This window comes from Macaca fascicularis, chromosome 6, assembly GCF_037993035.2.
Source record: "Macaca fascicularis isolate 582-1 chromosome 6, T2T-MFA8v1.1".
NCBI classification, from domain to species: domain Eukaryota; kingdom Metazoa; phylum Chordata; class Mammalia; order Primates; family Cercopithecidae; genus Macaca; species Macaca fascicularis.
In genome coordinates, this window is record NC_088380.1 from 138,167,316 (window position 1) to 138,184,935 (window position 17,620).

Here is a 17,620-nt window from a genome sequence, read left to right on the forward strand (position 1 = left end):
TTTGATCAAAAATCATCTTCTCAACCCAGACGAACGAACCACCTTATTTAAACTGCAACCCAGCCCTTGCCCCTTGCTTTCAATCCCTCTTACTCTGCTCTTTTTTAATAGCAATTAAAAGCTACATATTATGTAACTTACCTTTTAGTATATTCATTATCTGCCTTCCCCCCTCTTCATGCTATCAGAATGTAAGTCTTACTAGGGCAGTAAGACTTTGTTTATGGATACAACCGAGTGCAGAGACTAGTGCCTTCAGCTGCTAGACTCCCAGTAAGCAACTATTGAGCTAATATATTTATAATAGACCCTTGGGAGTCCAGTAAAAGTAAGGACCTTCTGAAAACAGAAATGAACTTGCGAGAATTTCGTCAAATTATTTATCACAAACAAATCACTAGGATTCAGATTTCCTTCTTCATACTTCTTTACCCCAAACAAATTCTACGCTCATTCAAAAGCACTACCAATGCATCAGTTAACCTCTTATGCTGCTAGATGTCAGGGCTACATTCTGCGTACTGTGGGCAGCTGTTTAGCATTCCCTTGAACAATGCTGCTGTTCCAGTTAAACAAAATAAAGTACTTAACACAGCACACAGTGGCCAACATAACTTTATGAACAGTTTAGAAAATTTCCTAAGGTTCAAAAATAGGCAATTTCAGCCAGGCGCAGGGCACACGCCTATAATCCCAGCACTTTGGGAGGCCAAGGCGGGAGGATCATGATGTCAGGAGTTCAAGACAAGCCTGGCCAACATGGTGAAATCCCGTCTCTACTAAAAAAACAAAAATTAGCTAGGCATAGGGGCGTGTGCCCGTAATCCCAGCTACTAGGGAGGGTGAGGCAGGAGAATTGCTTGAACCGGGACCCGGGAGGCGGAGGTTGCAGTGAGCTGAGATCGCGCCACTGCACTCCAGCCTGGGCTACAGAGGGAGACTCCATCTCAAAAAAAATAAAATAAAATAGGCAATTTCAAAATAAATAATTCTGCTGTTAAAGAGCAGTAGGATTTTTCCATTAAAATGTGAATTTAGTACCACAAGTAATGTTTAAAATTAAAAGCAGCCGGGCAACTGTGGCTCACACTTGTAATCTCAGCACTTTGGGAGGCCAACGCGGGCAGATAACTTGAGATCGGAGTTCGAGACCAGCATGGGCAACATAGTGCAACCCCGTCTCTACTAAAAATACAAAAAATTAGCCAGGCGTGGTGGCGCCTGCCTGTAATGCCAGCTATTCCGGAGTCTGAGGCAGAAGAATCGCTGGAATCAGGGAGGCAAAGGTTGTAGTGAGCCAAGATCGCGCCACTACATGCCAGCCTGGGTGACAGCGTGAGACTGTCTCAAATAAAAAATAAAAAATTAAATTAAATTAAAACCTACATTACACATCGTAAGCCTTGTATAATACTTTCCAAGGCTATAAAAGCTGTAAGAGAACTTGCCTACTCAAATTCATACTTTCAATTAGCTCACATTGACTTCAAGAATCAGCATAAGGAAACAAAAACTCATCGAATTGTAAATGTATATCTCAAAAAGAGAACTCTGGAAAGTGGTAGAATTTGTGCTATTCCTATGTAAACATCAGGATCTTCAATAACATAATTTGACCTATCATGGCATCCGTTATGGCCTGAATAATTGTCACGACCCAAAAGGTCAGCCCAACGTTACTAAGACTCAGTATGCAAAACACTATATATCTGAAAAACTCCACAGTGACTTAGGAAGAATTAACCAAAGCATTTCATTTACTGCAACTTTAAACAAGACAATCCAACAATCCACTCACATTGTTGTTAGTGTTTTGTTTAGAAAATATGTCCCACTTGTCATAGAAACTTCTCCAAATCAAGGAAAACCTTCCCCAAAACCTTAGCATTCTACCGGGATAAGCAAAGCTAACAGGTTTTAGTTACATGCCAGAAAACAAGCCTTCAGGTCGAATGAAAATCTTCTGAGCTGACACCATAACTGTTAACTCGACACAGCAAATTTTGGATCCAAGCACAAAATACTGTAAAATTTCCCAGTGACAGTCTGAAAAAGTACCTACAGCGGTGTTCTTTAAACATGCATCATCTACTACAGAATTTACCATTTGACTGGATGCAAACCTTTAAACTAATTTTGAAAACTTTCTCTTTTTTTAGGCAACCGTACAATATTTCAGGGACCTTTAAAGAAAAACTATTTCTAAATTACATGGCTGAGATACTTCCCTTACAATTTTCATCTCGTTTTTCATAGTCTACTTAAACGAATGGGCATCTAACTCCGAAACTCGTTATTACTCAACTCAGAAAATACGACTTAGTAATGGTGCTTTCTTAACGACACTCAGAAGTTCCCGGCAAGGGATGGGTACGCGGGTTAAGACCCGCATCACGGGCAGGAAGGGCGGTTGGCACCCTGCTGGCGACAAGGGCCGGGTCAGGGCAGAGACTCAAGAGAACAGATTCCCAGTAGCAGGTGCGAGACTCTGGCAAGAGGGCAGTCGCCGCGGGTTTCGGACAGACAGGGGGATGCTGTCTATTGGACTGTGGGACGCACATAAGGGTCGACCAGCCTCACCTCTGGAGTCCGCTCGGGCGGCTTCTTCCTCAACGCCTGCCTAGCGCCAGGATCCACGGGTGAGTTCATGGCCACGGCCTGGGTACTCTGCAGCCTACCCTTAGCAGCCCACGCCACAGTTCATTCACCCTAGGTAGCGGGTGCGGTACCTTTCCCCCGCCCCAAGGAGGGAACTTCGCGCCGTAACAAGGTCCAAACTCAAGCAAACAACCCTTCGCAACGCCCGCCTAGGGCCTCTACCCACGCGCGACTGGCCGGAGACAAGCCCTGGCGGGGGCGGGGGAGAGTAAGTGCGCATGCGCAGCACGCACGCGCACGCTAAGGAACGCCCAAGGGAGTGACTCCACTGTGACGTTAGAATTGGGGCGGTGCGGGTAAGTGGTTTCCTGCTGTCGTCGTGAGATTTAAAGACACCTCGCGAGACCTCACCTAAATCCGTCACGGGATCGGCCTTGGCGTTGAGGTTCCGGCTTCTCCATCCGCTGGAGAGACCGGAAACGCGCTGAGGGCCTAAGCAAAAATAGCAGTTTGGGGCAGAACCGTGGGGAGGCGTTCTGAGTGGAGAGAACTGTTGTGCCCAAATCCGGAAGCCCAGGGCGTGGCCAAGTCCGGGTTTGCGCTCCCCTCTGCAACTTCTACTGCCGACTTTGAATATGCAGAAGTAGAAGCCGCCATTCGGCAAAGAAGGAAGTCCACGCACACCCCATCTCTCTTTAAATAAAACGAAATCTCTTGTGAAAGCTGCCCACAGAGAAGTGCTTGATCTATTCGAAACGGACGTCATGAGACCAGGGCAGAGAAAGCAAACTTTCATGGCCAGGATGGGCAGCCGGTGCCGCGGCCAGCTCACGATTACCTTTGAGTCAAAAAACTGGATTTAGACTGCGTTCATGTAACTAAATGCCCGGGGCAACCCTCCCGCAGGCAACTGGGTTTAGTGTTGGGACTCGAGTGGCAACTTTTGCAATACTTTTTACATTCTAGTCTGCTTCCCAACAGACCGAATAAAACCAATTTTGTTTCACTGGTCCCTTGGTAAGAAAAACAGAACTCTCTTAGGAGCAGCCAGAGAGCTGCTGAGGCTGTTTCAACAATAAGCTCACTGACAATTTCAGAATCCACCGTTCTGGGATACTCCTTACCCTTTCTCGTAAGTTCGTAGGTAACTAACTTTGGCGACACCACCTTTCCACTGAATTTTAAGCTCCTTGATGGCTGTAACCACATCTAGGTACACCTTGGTATTTCTCACAGCAGTTAGCATAGTTCACTAAACAAGGTGATTTATGATTATGACATGCTTTCCAACTAATGACCGATTCACAGTAATTTTAATGACATAATAAGAGTTAAAAGTATATTTGAAAGCAATGAGAGTTCAACACCGTTTCTGGGACCCGCAATGACTTAAGGGCTGTTTTCTGTTGGTCCTGGGGCTTGCCCAAACTGGGAGTTTACAACATACTATTAGCATTTCTCTTTTTCAGGTATAGAGCAAAAACCTTACCAGGGAAGTGTGGCATAGCCATTGTAGAAATAAAGTAATCGTGGAAAAATCACAGGATGTTGCAGACGATCTGTTTTCCTCATCATTTTTGGTACAAATATAACGTCTCAAAGGTCTGCCTAGGATCACAAACAAAAGTTATCCCTTCCGTTCTTCAAGGATCATTTTTCAGAGTCACATCAATATTTTGAAAGAGGGTAAAAGGAACTATAAAGGATGATCACCACGAACTTGAACTTTAGGGGCAAATAGACCTAGAATTTGTGTCTCTAATATTAGACCTCTTCTAGTTAAGTGACTTGAAGTTATTTAACATCTTAATTTTCCTATGTTAAATGGGAATATAGTAAAGGACCTGTTGTTTCAGAATTTTCTTAAGATTACGTGAGAAATTTCACATGAAGCACTTAGTATGTTGCCTGCACAATCTAAGCACTCTTTATTATTTCCATGATTTCGCCTCTGGGAAGTGATTTTTTTTTTTTTGAAACAGAGTTTTGCTCTTGTTGCCCAGGCTGGAGGGCAATGGCGTGACCTCAGCCCACTGCAACGTCCCTTGAACTACTTGGGAGTTCAAGTAGCTGGGATTACAGCTACTTGAGTAGCTCCCGAGTAGCTGGGATTACAGACGCCCGCCACCACACCCGGCTAATTTTTGTATTTTTAGTAGAAACGGTGTTTCACCCATTTTAACCATGTTGGCCAGGCTGGTCTTGAACTCCTGATCTCAAATGATCCACTCAATTTGGCCTCCCAAAGTGCTGGGATTATAGGCGTGAGTCCCTGCTCCCGGCCTGGGAAGTAATTCCTCTAAAGTAGAAATTCAACTTTGAATAATTGAGTAGATTTTTTTAGTATAGTTTTTTTCACTTATAACAATCCCAAAACACATTTAAGTATTTGTGAGGATGTGGAGCAAGAGGAACTCTCTCAAACTGCTGGTTAAGTGCAAGTTGGGAAGTCACTTTTGGCAAAAAAAAAAGTAATAAAGCTGAAACATAACACACCTTATGACAGCAAGTCCTTTCCTTGATATATGCCCTATAGCAGCAGTCCCCAACGTTTTACGGCACCAGGGACTGGTTTTGTGAAAGACAAACTTTCTGTGGGGGTTGGGGGAGGGTTTCAGTATGGAACTGTTCCAACTCAGATCATCAGGCATTAGATTCTCATAAGGAGCATGCAGCCTAGAACCCTCACATGTGTAGTTCATGATAGGGTTCCTGCTCCTAGAGAATCTAATGCCCCTGATGATCTGACAGGTGGAGCTCAGGCAGTTATGCTTGCTTACCTCCTGCTGTGTGGCTGCTTCCTAACAGGCCATGGACCAGTACCAGTCTTCAGCCTGGGGACTGGGGACCCCTGCCCTATTAACAGAAAAGATGGAGAAAAATGTTCATTATTCATAGAAGCCAAAAACTGGAAATAACCCAAATATCCATCAATACTAGAAGGGATAAATTGTAAAATATTCATCTACAATGGCACATAGCTACATAGCACATAGTGATGATTCTCCAACATAATGTTGAGAGAAAAAAAGCAAAACAAAATACAGAGTATAATTACCACACACAGAGTTTAAACATAAGCAAAACTAGGTCTTTCAGGGATGCATATACAGAGGTAAAATAATAAAGAGAAAACAAGGAAATGAAGTCAGAGTGGTAGTTATGAAAGCGAGATGGTAGAGAATTATGGTCAGGATAGGGCACATGGAGGAGGGGGCTTCTGGACTGCTGAAAATGATCTACTTATTGACCTTAGTGATGGTTATATGAGTATATATTTACTCTGTTTTCTGTATATATTTCACAAGAGAAAGTATGCAAAAATAATTGGGGTTTGTCATTAGACAGCAGTAGTAAAAACTACATTAATATACATGATGACTATCCGTAACTAAATTTAAGTATACATTTTCAAAATCTATCTTGTCCTTTACTATCTTGTATTATATTGTTATATACAGAGAAAAGTGAGGAGAGACAGTGAAGTTCTAATAGCTATTTTCAGACAGAAGGCAACCTCCAGGACAGGATTCACCAGCATTAACTTGTATCTGAAAGAAAAATATAATGGTCTGAATGCAAGTAATTTATTAAATTGTGGGAAAATAAGGACTTTTTAATTGGCTTAACTATTTATGTTTACTTACTACTACCTGACAGCACATTACATATGAGTAACATGTATATATAATTTTTTTGGTCTATCCTCTCCACAAAAAGGAAAATATGTAAACTCTATGAAAACAGAAATAATGTATTATTTACTGGCATATCCCTAGTATCCAAACCTATGCCTAGCACATAATAGGTGTTGAATAAATATTTGCTGAATGACCAAAGAGAACTAAGGACTAACTTATTAAGAGGGCATTTTGCTATTAGAAAGAGAGGTACTTGAATATCATGAACCTGCTCAAGAGTGAAATATATATATATATATATATATATTTTTTTTTTTTTTTTGAAGAGAGGTACTTGATTGCTCTCCAGTGACAAAGATCATCTCTGGTTACATAGCTGTTGCATTGCAAAACTGAATGCTCAATAAATAGATGTAATCATATATCCATCTTTCCAGAATAACTGCAAACCAACAAAAACGGGATAAAGAGCTCTGGTTTTAACAGTACCTGAAATGAAGTAACGAATTGAGATTTGGAGTATGCTAGAGATTGAGTCACTACTACGGACAAATAAGAGCTTTTACTGACTCAAATCCAGGTCAGTTGTTATTGAATCAGAATCTCTGGGAGTGGGGGTCTAGGAACTCTTATTTTTCAAAAGCTACCCCAGGTGCTTCCAATATGCAACCAAGTTTGAGAACCACTTTTAAACTATAATAACTGTGATTCTAAACTAGTCTGATCCATTTTTAACCCCAGCCATTGTACCATACTAAAGGACATTGACTTGTGAGTGCTAGACCAAATATGCCCAAGAATGGTATCACAAGATTCTTATGAAAATAATACCTTCCCTGTACTTACATATTTATCAACAGTTTCGTCCTTCCCCTTGAGACAATGTAGGAAAGCAATACTGCGTTTATCATTATTTGAATTTGTGCACTGAGGTAAATATAAGGACTGTCCTGATTAAGATAGCCACTTGAAAAGGAAGGAAGCTCAAGCCTCTTTAACTTAATACTCTCCTTAGAGGAAAATGCAGGTTTATTTGTGGGATGTTTAAGAAGACTGTTTAACCCAGATAGAGGTGTCTGCAATCTGATGAAGGGATCAGTCTAGATTCAGGTTCACCAGAAACAAAGTTAGTGTTAAAAGAAAGATAAGGAGAACTAGTCACCTGAGTATTGGAAGAGAGAGGGTAACTGAGCACATGCTTTAAGACCAAAGGACACTAAAGTTCTCCTGACAAATAATGGGTGGGAACATATTCTGTTCTGGACTGCTTGTATTTTTGGCGGGGGGTTGGGGGCGGGGGAGGGCAGGAAGGGGAAGTCTCAACTAATCTTAAATTTAGAGCAAACAGGGCAAAGCCCAGCATGCAGTATGGAATAAAAACAGGAAGCACTACACTTCTCTATGTCCCCCATTTCTATCTGCCTAAGCTGTTCCCACTCACAGCTACAATTTTCCAGCCCCACCTTGCACCTTCAGCTCAGGTTTGGTCCTACTTGCCACCCTACCCCACCTTTCATATTGGCAAAGACAAATGAAGAAATCCCGGATATCTTTACGATACAGCTGTCACCACATAGTAGTTGAGAAAACATTCTGGTCTGAGAGACAAGATGAACACACAGGAAAGACTGTGAGTTCAGAAAATCACATTAAAGTCTCTGTATTTCCTTTTCTCATTAGCAAAAATCTTCTCACAAATGTTACCAGTTTTAAACCTTTAAAATAGCTGACAGCTCTTTCCCAAATACTTGAGACTTCTCTGCTTTGAAACAGTTCACTTATTCTCTTTGGTTAAATGTAAGAGTGATAATATGTAATATTATATGAAAACAGGTACATCAAAAAGCCCCTGGTCTAGTCCCGCCCCCAGGACTAACTCTGCCCAGATCAACCTAGCCTGAGCAAGACAGCTTACCAATAAGCCTACTCACTGATAAGTCACTGCTATAGAGCAAGCACAAAGCTGACTTCCCTACAATACAGATGAAGACAATAGACTTGCTCAGTTACTTGTAAATCAGTGAACGAAGAGGATTAAAACCCAAACTAATCAGCCAATTTTTTGTAAAGTATAGTAATTTGTATTGAATACAATGTTCTTTTTTTATTTGAGACAGAGTTTTGCTCTTGTTGCCCAGGCTGGAATGCAGTGGCACGATCTCAGCTCACTGCAACCTCTAGAGGCTGAGGCAGGAAAGAAGCAACTCTCCTGCCTCAGCCTCCGGGGTAGCTGGGATTACAGGTGTCTGCCACCATGCCAGGTTAATTTTTGTATTTTTAGTAGAGATGGGGTTTCACCAGGTTTGTCAGGCTGGTCTCAAACTCCTCACCTTAGGTGATCTGCCCACCTCAGCCTCCCAAAGTGCTGGGATTACAGGCATTAGCCACCGCACCTGGCCTGTATTGAATACTATTTTCTTAACATTACATAACTTCTAGGTTTTAGATTGTTGGGTTTGCTTTCATAAAAGCATTTAAAGAACTTTTCAATTTGTCACTGTAAGAAGATACTCTTATATTTTCTGTTACTATGTTTTTATTCATAAGAACATATGTTAAAAATTCTCACAACAGTAGGTGGGGGGGGGGCCCACAGGAGGAAGGCTGCACAGATTATCTGGTAAAAGTAGCAGACAAAAATTATTTAGCATTTGGAGTATGCCAGCACTGAGCTAAATCCTTAACATTCATTATTTCATTTGATTCTCACAACCACCTCATGAGGTAGATTCTATTAAATTACCAATATGGAAATACCAATGGGGAAAGGTCACATCCTTAGAAGTGTCAAACTTTGGACGAGAATCTAGGTGGTCTGACATCAGTCCATAATGTTACATATACCTTAATATATGAAAGAAAGACCAACACCATCCATCAAATTGACATGTGTATTTATTGCACAAATATCCCCTAGAACTGGGAAGTTATTATAATACAAGTGTACATTTGAGAAATGTATACAGAACAAGAAACAACTATGTACATTTTACATATCCAACATCTAAGTAACTTAGAAAAAGCAAACAATCTCATAAGACATCTACCAGAAGTAGGCATTATGTAAAATCTGTTTTTTTAAGTGATCATCCCCAGAGTATGCCAATTGGAACAAAACAAAATCTGTACTAGTATGTTTTTATTGCACTTAACATTTTCAAACTCAAAATTAAGACATACTAATAAAAGCCAGAAATATTTAAAATCAAACCAATTAGTTTATATACAAGAAAAAATTAGTTTTAATTCTATAATGTAAAAGATCCCTTTTTTATTTCCTGTTTCAATAAACAGGGTTTTTTTTGATATGTAACAACTGTCTGTACCATAACTTGTAAAAATTATTTCCAACAAGCCAAAACTCTTTTCACATTCATCATAATGACCACACTTCAAAGTAGCAGCAGCTCATTCCTTGGGCTTTGCGTAAGGAAAGAATGACTATGATGAAGGTAATAGAAATTATAGAGGGATTAGATTATAAAACTCAGGAATGGGAGGGAGGGGGAGGAAAAAAACAGTAACTCACGAATCCTATAAGGATTAATGATTCTTTAAGAAACTATAGGTCATTTCCTTCCCAGCAAAGCTTAGCTTTATGGACAACAGTAGCATGAGCCACCCACTTATTGAGGACTAGAATTTCTAAATGGTTATTAAACATTTTAAATAAAGAATAGTTTGATGGTTAAGGAAACACCCAGACATTATCCAACTGCTACATAGAGCTACAATAAAAAATAATAATGTACAAGGCTGGGCACAGTGGCTCACACCTGTAATCCCAGTACTTTGGGAGGTCGAGGCAGGTGGATCACTTGAGATTGGGAGCTCAAGACCAGCCTGACCAACATGGTGAAATCTCATCTCTACTAAAAATACAAAATTAGCTGGGCGTGGTGGCACACACTTATAATCCCAGCTACTTGGGAGGCTGAGGCAGGAGAATCACTCGAACCTGGAAGGCAGAGGTTGTAGTGAGCTGAGATCGCACCGTTGCCCTCCAGCTTGGGCAACAAGAGTGAAACTCCGTCTCAAAAAAAAAAAAAAAAGGTACAATGACCCGCAAATGTATGAACTTTTTAATATTCTGAATTCTGCCAAAAGGATTGACTCATAGAATTCCAAAATTAGACAACTGGATAATTTTGCTAATGTACAGAATAAGAAAATTAAGCCAAAGAAAATATATCCACAAACACTCCTTGGCAGCGAGTCATCCATGGGAGACTCAGGTAATAACTGGGACTAGGTAAAAGGTCATGGGCCAAACAGATTGCAGACCCACCAATTTCAGGTTTACATTCCATTAAAACAACCATTTCTTCTTTGTCTAGTTGGAGGTCTCTTGAATACATACAGAGCAAGGCAAAATGTGACCCAATGCTGTAAATTCAAGGTCAAAGACAACTTTCCATTATCTATTGAAAATTTAAACAGCAAGAATGGATGTGTTATATAGTAAATATATTTAATAACTGAACAAGTGGTTTTCTTTTTTTAATCAATGATGAAATTATGATGAAAATAGTCAATGAAAGCAGAAACCAACTCTACTACTAGCATTAAAAGTCTCTTAGACCAGATAAGCTATAAACTATAATGTAGTATTCAAGTAAACTGAGGTAGTAGAGAGTATTGAAAACTTTATCCACCCACCTTTCTATTTACATTACTTACAAGAGTTTGGTTCCGTATTAGCCTTTCTTACAAGCAACATTCTATAGTATGTACAAAGGCAACAATTGAGAAGTGAAAATCTTTGAAAAAAAATGCGCTTTTGGAAGGGAGGGGCTCTTAGAAAAAAAAAGAATAATTTTAAGAGTTATGAGTTCTATTAGTGTAAATTGAGTATTATTAAGCAGTGAAACAAATATTCAGCTCCTATGGGTTCATGAGGGCTGATACCAAAAGCAAGGGCCTTGGCTACCTGAGCACTTTTAAAGAATATAGTATTGTTTTTGCCAATGCTTTGGTGCAATTTTTAATTCTAATTTTCATTTATGTTAAATTAGTGAATATGCAAATATTAATATTTGTAAGAATAGCTCATACTTACAAACAAATGATATAAAGTAGTATTCTCATTTTGGGAATCTCAGCCTTAAAAAAAAAAGGTTGGCTTTACTTATATTTTAGAGTGCGTGAAACAGAAAAATCACCCATAAGTAACATTTCAGCATTATAGACAATACTAGTTGAAAATATATATTTTTTAAAGGCATGTTTACCAATCTTGTATTTCTACCTCTGCTTTTTAAAAAAAATAGGTACATATGTACACTTGGGTGGATAACATAACACATTTACACTCAATTATTCTGAGTTTGTTATAATTAATAGGTTGTTTAAAATACTTATTTTGGCCGGGCGCGGTGGCTCAAGCCTGTAATCCCAGCACTTTGGGAGGCCGAGACGGGCGGATCACGAGGTCAGGAGATCGAGACCATCCTGGCTAACACAGTGAAACCCCGTCTCTACTAAAAATACAAAAACTTAGCCGGGCGAGGTGGCAGGCGCCTGGAGTCCCAGCTACTCGGGAGGCTGAGGCAGGAGAATGGCATGAACCCGGGAGGCGGAGCTTGCAGTGAGCTGAGATCCGGCCACTGCACTCCAGCCTGGGTGACAGAGCGAGACTCCATCTCAAAAAAAAAAAAAAAAAAAAAAAAAAAAAAAAAAAATACTTATTTTGAGAAATAACCAGAAATTAGCTGTTTTGAATTGCAAAACTAACAAATAATCAAGGTTTTATAGATCTCTGTACCTTAGAAATTAAAAATTAAAAACTAATGAAATAGCTATTTCTGAGCCATTAAATCATGAGACATTGTTGCTATTTATGAGTTGTGACAACACTGCAGTGATCACATGAAACTCTTGATAATATTCATTTTGTAGAAATTTCTACCATACACTTTGGCTTTTTCAAATGCTTCAAAATTATTGTTGCTTTAATTTCATTTGTTTAAAAATCTACCACCACCCAAAAGTCCAGTCAAAAAGAAAAAGCCATCTGACATACACAGAATACACAATGCTACGCAGGATACCCTGGTGACTGACTCATTCAGATGGAAGTCTAAAAGAGAAAAAGAATCTCCATAAATGCATGTTGTGTCTGCTTCCTTGGTTTTTACTTATTTTCCCACCAATTTCTAACAATCTTTAGGTATATTAAAGGAGTATCTGTGCAACATATGGAGAGTGAGTGCTTGCTACAGCAGCCAGAAGTGGAAGATCACTGGATTCGATCCTGAAATAAAGGGGAAAAAAAATTCAGTTTTGATTTTCTGTACCGAGGACATGAACTCTACAGGCAATAACCACCACCTGTAAGGTCACTATACCTCAACAGTTAAGAAGCTAGGCCACTCTGGCCAAAATGAAAAATTTTCAGTAAATAAATCACAGAACTACAGATATGAGTAACGTCGTCGTAAATGTAGGAAAGTGTCTCAATGACATGCTGATGGAACATGAATTTGGGCAAGGCACAATGACTAACAACTACAATCTAGTGTAATAACAGCTGGGTGCGGTGACTCATGCCTGTAATCCCAACACTTTGGGAGGCCTAAGTGGGAGGATTGCTAAGCCCAGGAGTTCAAGACCAACTTAAGCAAGATAATGGCAAGATATTGAGACCCTATCTCCATGAAAAAATTTTAAAAACCAGCTAGGCATGGTGGTGTGTGCCCATGGTACCAGCTACTCTGGAAGCTGAGGCAGAAGGATCTCTTGAGCCCGGGAGGTTGAGGCTGAAGTCAACCATGTACCAACAGCACGGCGACAGAGCAAGATCCTGTCTCAAAAAAAAAAAAAAACAAAAAAAAAAAAACAAAAAAACAAAAACAGTAATAGTGTGTACCCAGATTGTTTTAGATTCAGATGTTTCTATAATAAGATGTATTGGAAGTAATGGGAGCTACTTCAAAATACATCCTACCACAAATTTACAGGAAAAGAAAAATAGCCAATCAACATAGAAAATATTAATCAGACTCCCTCATGGTTAGAGAAACGTGAATAAAATCAGATGCCATTTTTTAGCTAGTAGCTTGGCAAAGATCAAATTTGGTTACAGCCAGTAGTGAGAACAGCGCCTCTTACTGTTTGTGGGAATTCATATTGAAACTTTCTGGAGAGTATTCAGTATAATCTATCAAACTATCTATCAATACAGGCCCTTTAACCAAAAATTCTATTTCAAGGAATTTATCCTACAAATGTCAGAGATTTATATTCAGTCTAGCATTGGTTTATAGTAGCAAAAAACTAAAAATAATCTAAATTCCAACATTAATGGAATGCTAGACAGCCATTAGGAAGAATGAGATTATAATGTGCTTATATGAACATTCAAGATATAGGAAAAGGAAAGTTGTACAAGGACACAAGAGTATAAGTCGTTAGATTTTTAAATAATATTCATTTAAAAATTCTATAAAACAATCTGTTAACAGTGTTTGAGTAGGGGTTGGAAGTTGGGGAAAGAAGACAATGACACTTTTCATTGTATGTCAAAATGCACTGTAAATTTTGGTTATATATTGTCTTAAATATTTTTACATAAAGGCATTAAACTTGTCTTAAATATTTTTTTTTTAAACTTTTTTAAAACTTGTCTTAAATATTTTTACATAAAGGCATTAAACACACACCTTACTCCCCAGAAAAACAACATTATATCCTGTTAATTGATTTTCCAAATACTGGAGAACAATTCTCTCTGTATAACTCAAGTCAAAATCATCAGGACTGGACCAACAGTGTGGTACTACAGAATATAAATAGGGTCTAAAGGAAAAAAGATATAGAGTCATTCAAATCCCTAATTAGTCCTACCAGTGTGTGTGACATCTGGCATGTTAACTTACAGAATCATCTGTTTCCAACCTAGATAACATTGCCTACACACTGCAGGATGATAACAAGAATTAAGAAATAACACTAGTAAAAAAATTTAATTTGGTTTCTGACATACAGTAGGTTCTCAGTGATACTGGTTTCTTTTCTCCATCATAAAAGCAAAATTAGATAAAAGTTCTAGCTTGTTTTGCTTTCTTTAATGGCATTTCAAGAAATGATTCATATGAACCCACCTAAAGTGGCCAGAGAACCCAAGAAAAGTGACCACAGAACATAATGAAATAGGGCCATACTATGCTCCCCCACCAACTTCCCATTCCTCCTTCAGTAAGCATTTTTGATAACTGTTTTCTACCAGAGAATAATGCAGAGTAGACAGACATAATATATAGTTAATGGGGAGGAAGGAGTAATATATGGATAACGTATTACCATCCTCAGACTTCTGTTACCTCAATCAGCTCATTTAGAAGGCAGGGCAGATACTTGGAAAAATGAGTTTGCAACATATTTAATAAATAAAAATGAGTATGTACTTATTTTTCTCAGAAAAAAATTCAGATTTTAATTCATTCTGATTATATTCTCAACCGATTGTATATAATGGCACAAAGGATAATGCCTTTCAGGTTATTATATGGTACAGGGCAACCTAAATGATAACAGCCTCCAGCTTCTAATAGGAGAAGATACATAAAAGAAGAAAGGGCAATTCTGAGGAACATTTCTTGCATGATGACAGAGCAATGAAAGCAAAGCCAGAAAAGAAACGATTAACATACCCCAGAACCACTCCCAGCTCCTTGACATGAACACGCATCTGCCCCCTCAGGTATTCAGACAGCATTTTACTTTTGAAGTATAGCTCCTGCAACCGGTCTTCAAGATGCATTACACACTGTAGTTAGGGAGGAACCAAGAACCAGGTCAGAAAACAGTTTGCAACTCTCAGTCATGGCAAACTCCAAAACATAATGTTTTTGACAATTCTGTTTATTTATTTCAACATGAACTAAAATTTGGAGCACATTTTTAAAGTATGTAGTTTTAGCTAAAGAGGGAAGTGAACCTTTTTCTAGCTCATATCAAAGATTACCTTCTACAGCATCAATTTTTTTTTAACTGTGCTAAAAATACACATACAATTTGCCCTTTTAACCATTGTTGTTTGTTTTTTGTTTTTGAGACAGAGTCTCGCTCTGTCACCCAGGCTTGAGTGCAATGGCATGCTCTCAGCTCACCGCAACGTCCACCTCCCAGGTTCAAGCGATTCTTCTGCCTCAGCCTCCTGAGTAGCTGGGACTACAGCCATGCACACCACACCCGGCTAATTTCTTTTGTATTTTTAATAGAGACAGGGTTTCACTACGTTGGCCAGGCTGGTCTCAAACTCCTGACCTCAGGTGATCCACCCACCTCAGCCTCCAAAGTGCTGGGATTACAAGTGTGAGCCACCGTGTCCAGCCCCAAAACCATTTTTAAGTATACTTCAGTGGCACTAAGTACAGTCAAAATGTTGTGCAACCATCACTACTATCCATTCTAAAACTGCTTTCACTATGTTTTTATTCCAAATTTGATAAATGTAAAATTTTTACAAATTAATACTTTTCAAATGTATTTACACAGGAAAGGATGTATTCTCCTGTGGAGAATAAAAAACAGTTTGCAAAGGTTCATAAAGAATGCTATGTAGTTCCCCAATTTCTAAGCTGAAAGACTGAAAATTAAAACACATCTGGGCATTGTGGTTCACACTTGTAATCACAACACTCTGGGAGGTGGAAGCAGGAGGATCATCTGAGGGCAGGAGTTCGAGACCAACCTGGGCAACATAGTGAGACTCTGTCTATACAAAAAAAAAAAAAAAAAAGAATTAGCCGAGCATGGTGATATGTGCCTGTAGTCTTAGCTACTCAGGAGGTTAAGGCAGGAGGACTGCTTGAGCCCAGGGTTTTGAGGGTGCATTGAGCCATGACTACTACTGCAATTCAGCCTGGGCGACAAAAGTTAAAAAAAAAAAAACAACAAAAACCTAAAACACATACATTTTGTTTAATGTCAATTAACTTGTTCAATTTACTAAAATAGGTGATTTATCATGTGAATTGATGCTAAACATATTTGAGGAAAAAAACAGAAGTTTCAGGCGCTAAACATTAAATTCTTGCAAAGTGTTCCTTTCCAATGAAAATCAGCTATTAAAAGCTCCTAATAAAAATCCACTTTATTACTGGAAAAACATAACCAAATGGTTGTGGTTTTATAGCGTATGTTTTTTTCACAATGCTTTAGGCTGATAATGCCATAAGAAAATTTCAACTGCAAAATATATGTAGATATAAAATATGTAATATAATTTACTATATTAACCACTTCACAGTATATAATTCCATAGTCCTAAGAGCATTCAGTGTTGTGCAACTATCATCACCATTCATTTCTAGAACATTTCATCATCTCAAAAACTCTGTACTCATCATCTCAAACAAAAACTCTGTACTCATTAAACAATAACTCCTTATTCTCTTTTTTCCCGCAGCTCCTGGTAACCACTATTTTAGTTTCAGTCTCTATGAATCTGCCTATTTGTGGTACCTCATATAAGTGGAATCATACAATATTTGTCCTTTTGTGTCTAGTTTATTTCGCTTAGCATAATGCTTATGAGGTTCATCCATGTTGTAGCATGTATTAGAATTTCAGCCCTTTTCATGGCTGAGTAAATATTGCATTACATGTATTATACCAAATTTTGTTTATCCATTCATTTGCTGATGGACGCTTGGGTTATTTCTAATGTTTGGCTATTGAGAATAATGTTTCTATGAGCAACAGTATACTGCCTGAATCCCTGGTTTTAATTGTTTTTAGTATAAACACAGAAGTGGAATTAATAGATCATATGGTAATACAATGTTAAACTTTTTGAGGAACAGCCAAACTTTTCCCACAGCTCCCGCACCACTTTACATTACCATCAACAATGCATGAGGGTTCCAAGGTCGCCACATCTTGGTCAATACTTACTATTTGTTGTGAATTCTTTTTATCATAGTCATCCTTACAGGTATTGAATGGCAGCTCACTGTGGTTTTATTTGCATTTCCCTAATGCCTAATGATGTTGCGCATATTTTCATGTGCTTATTGGCCATTTGTATATTTTCTTTGGCAAAATGTCTATTCAAGACCTTTGCCATTTTTTAATTCAATTGTTTGCTTTCTGTTGAGTTGTAGGAGTTATTTATATATTCTGAGTATCAATCCCTTTTGCGATATATGATTTGCAAATATTTTCTATTTTATAGGTTGTCTTTTCACTCTGTGATAGCTAATAAAAGTTTTTAATTTGATGAAGTCCAATTTATCTATTTTTTTACTTTTGTTACCTATGCTTTTGGTTTCAAATTCAAGAAGTCACTGCCATATCCAATGTCAAAAAGATTATCCCCCAGGTTTTCTTGTAAGTTTTACAGTTTTAGCTCTTAAATCTTTGATCCATTTGGAGTT

The 17,620-nt window shown here is 38.6% G+C and overlaps 2 protein-coding genes across 17 annotated transcripts in view; both read right to left on the minus strand.

Moving 5' to 3' along the window:
* Positions 1-2,842, minus strand: part of RAPGEF6 (Rap guanine nucleotide exchange factor 6) — a 215,714-nt gene extending 212,872 nt beyond the window's left edge. For all 13 annotated transcript variants that reach the window (XR_012414050.1, XR_012414051.1, XM_073994153.1 and 10 more), the window contains exon 1: positions 2,581-2,842. Coding sequence is in view for 8 of the 13 variants with exons in the window: in XM_073994154.1 (XP_073850255.1) it covers positions 2,581-2,649 (69 nt within the window). In the remaining 5 variants the exon portion in view is untranslated. The remainder of the gene's footprint in view (positions 1-2,580) is intronic.
* Positions 2,843-9,116: 6,274 nt separating this feature from the next.
* Positions 9,117-17,620, minus strand: part of FNIP1 (folliculin interacting protein 1) — a 160,303-nt gene continuing 151,799 nt past the window's right edge. For all 4 annotated transcript variants that reach the window (XM_073994159.1, XM_005557703.4, XM_045394887.2 and 1 more), the window contains 2 exons: positions 14,891-15,006; positions 9,117-12,492 (listed from right to left, as the gene is read on the minus strand). In XM_073994159.1, coding sequence (XP_073850260.1) covers positions 12,414-12,492; positions 14,891-15,006 — 195 coding nt within the window. In that variant the 3' untranslated portion in view covers positions 9,117-12,413. The remainder of the gene's footprint in view (positions 12,493-14,890; positions 15,007-17,620) is intronic.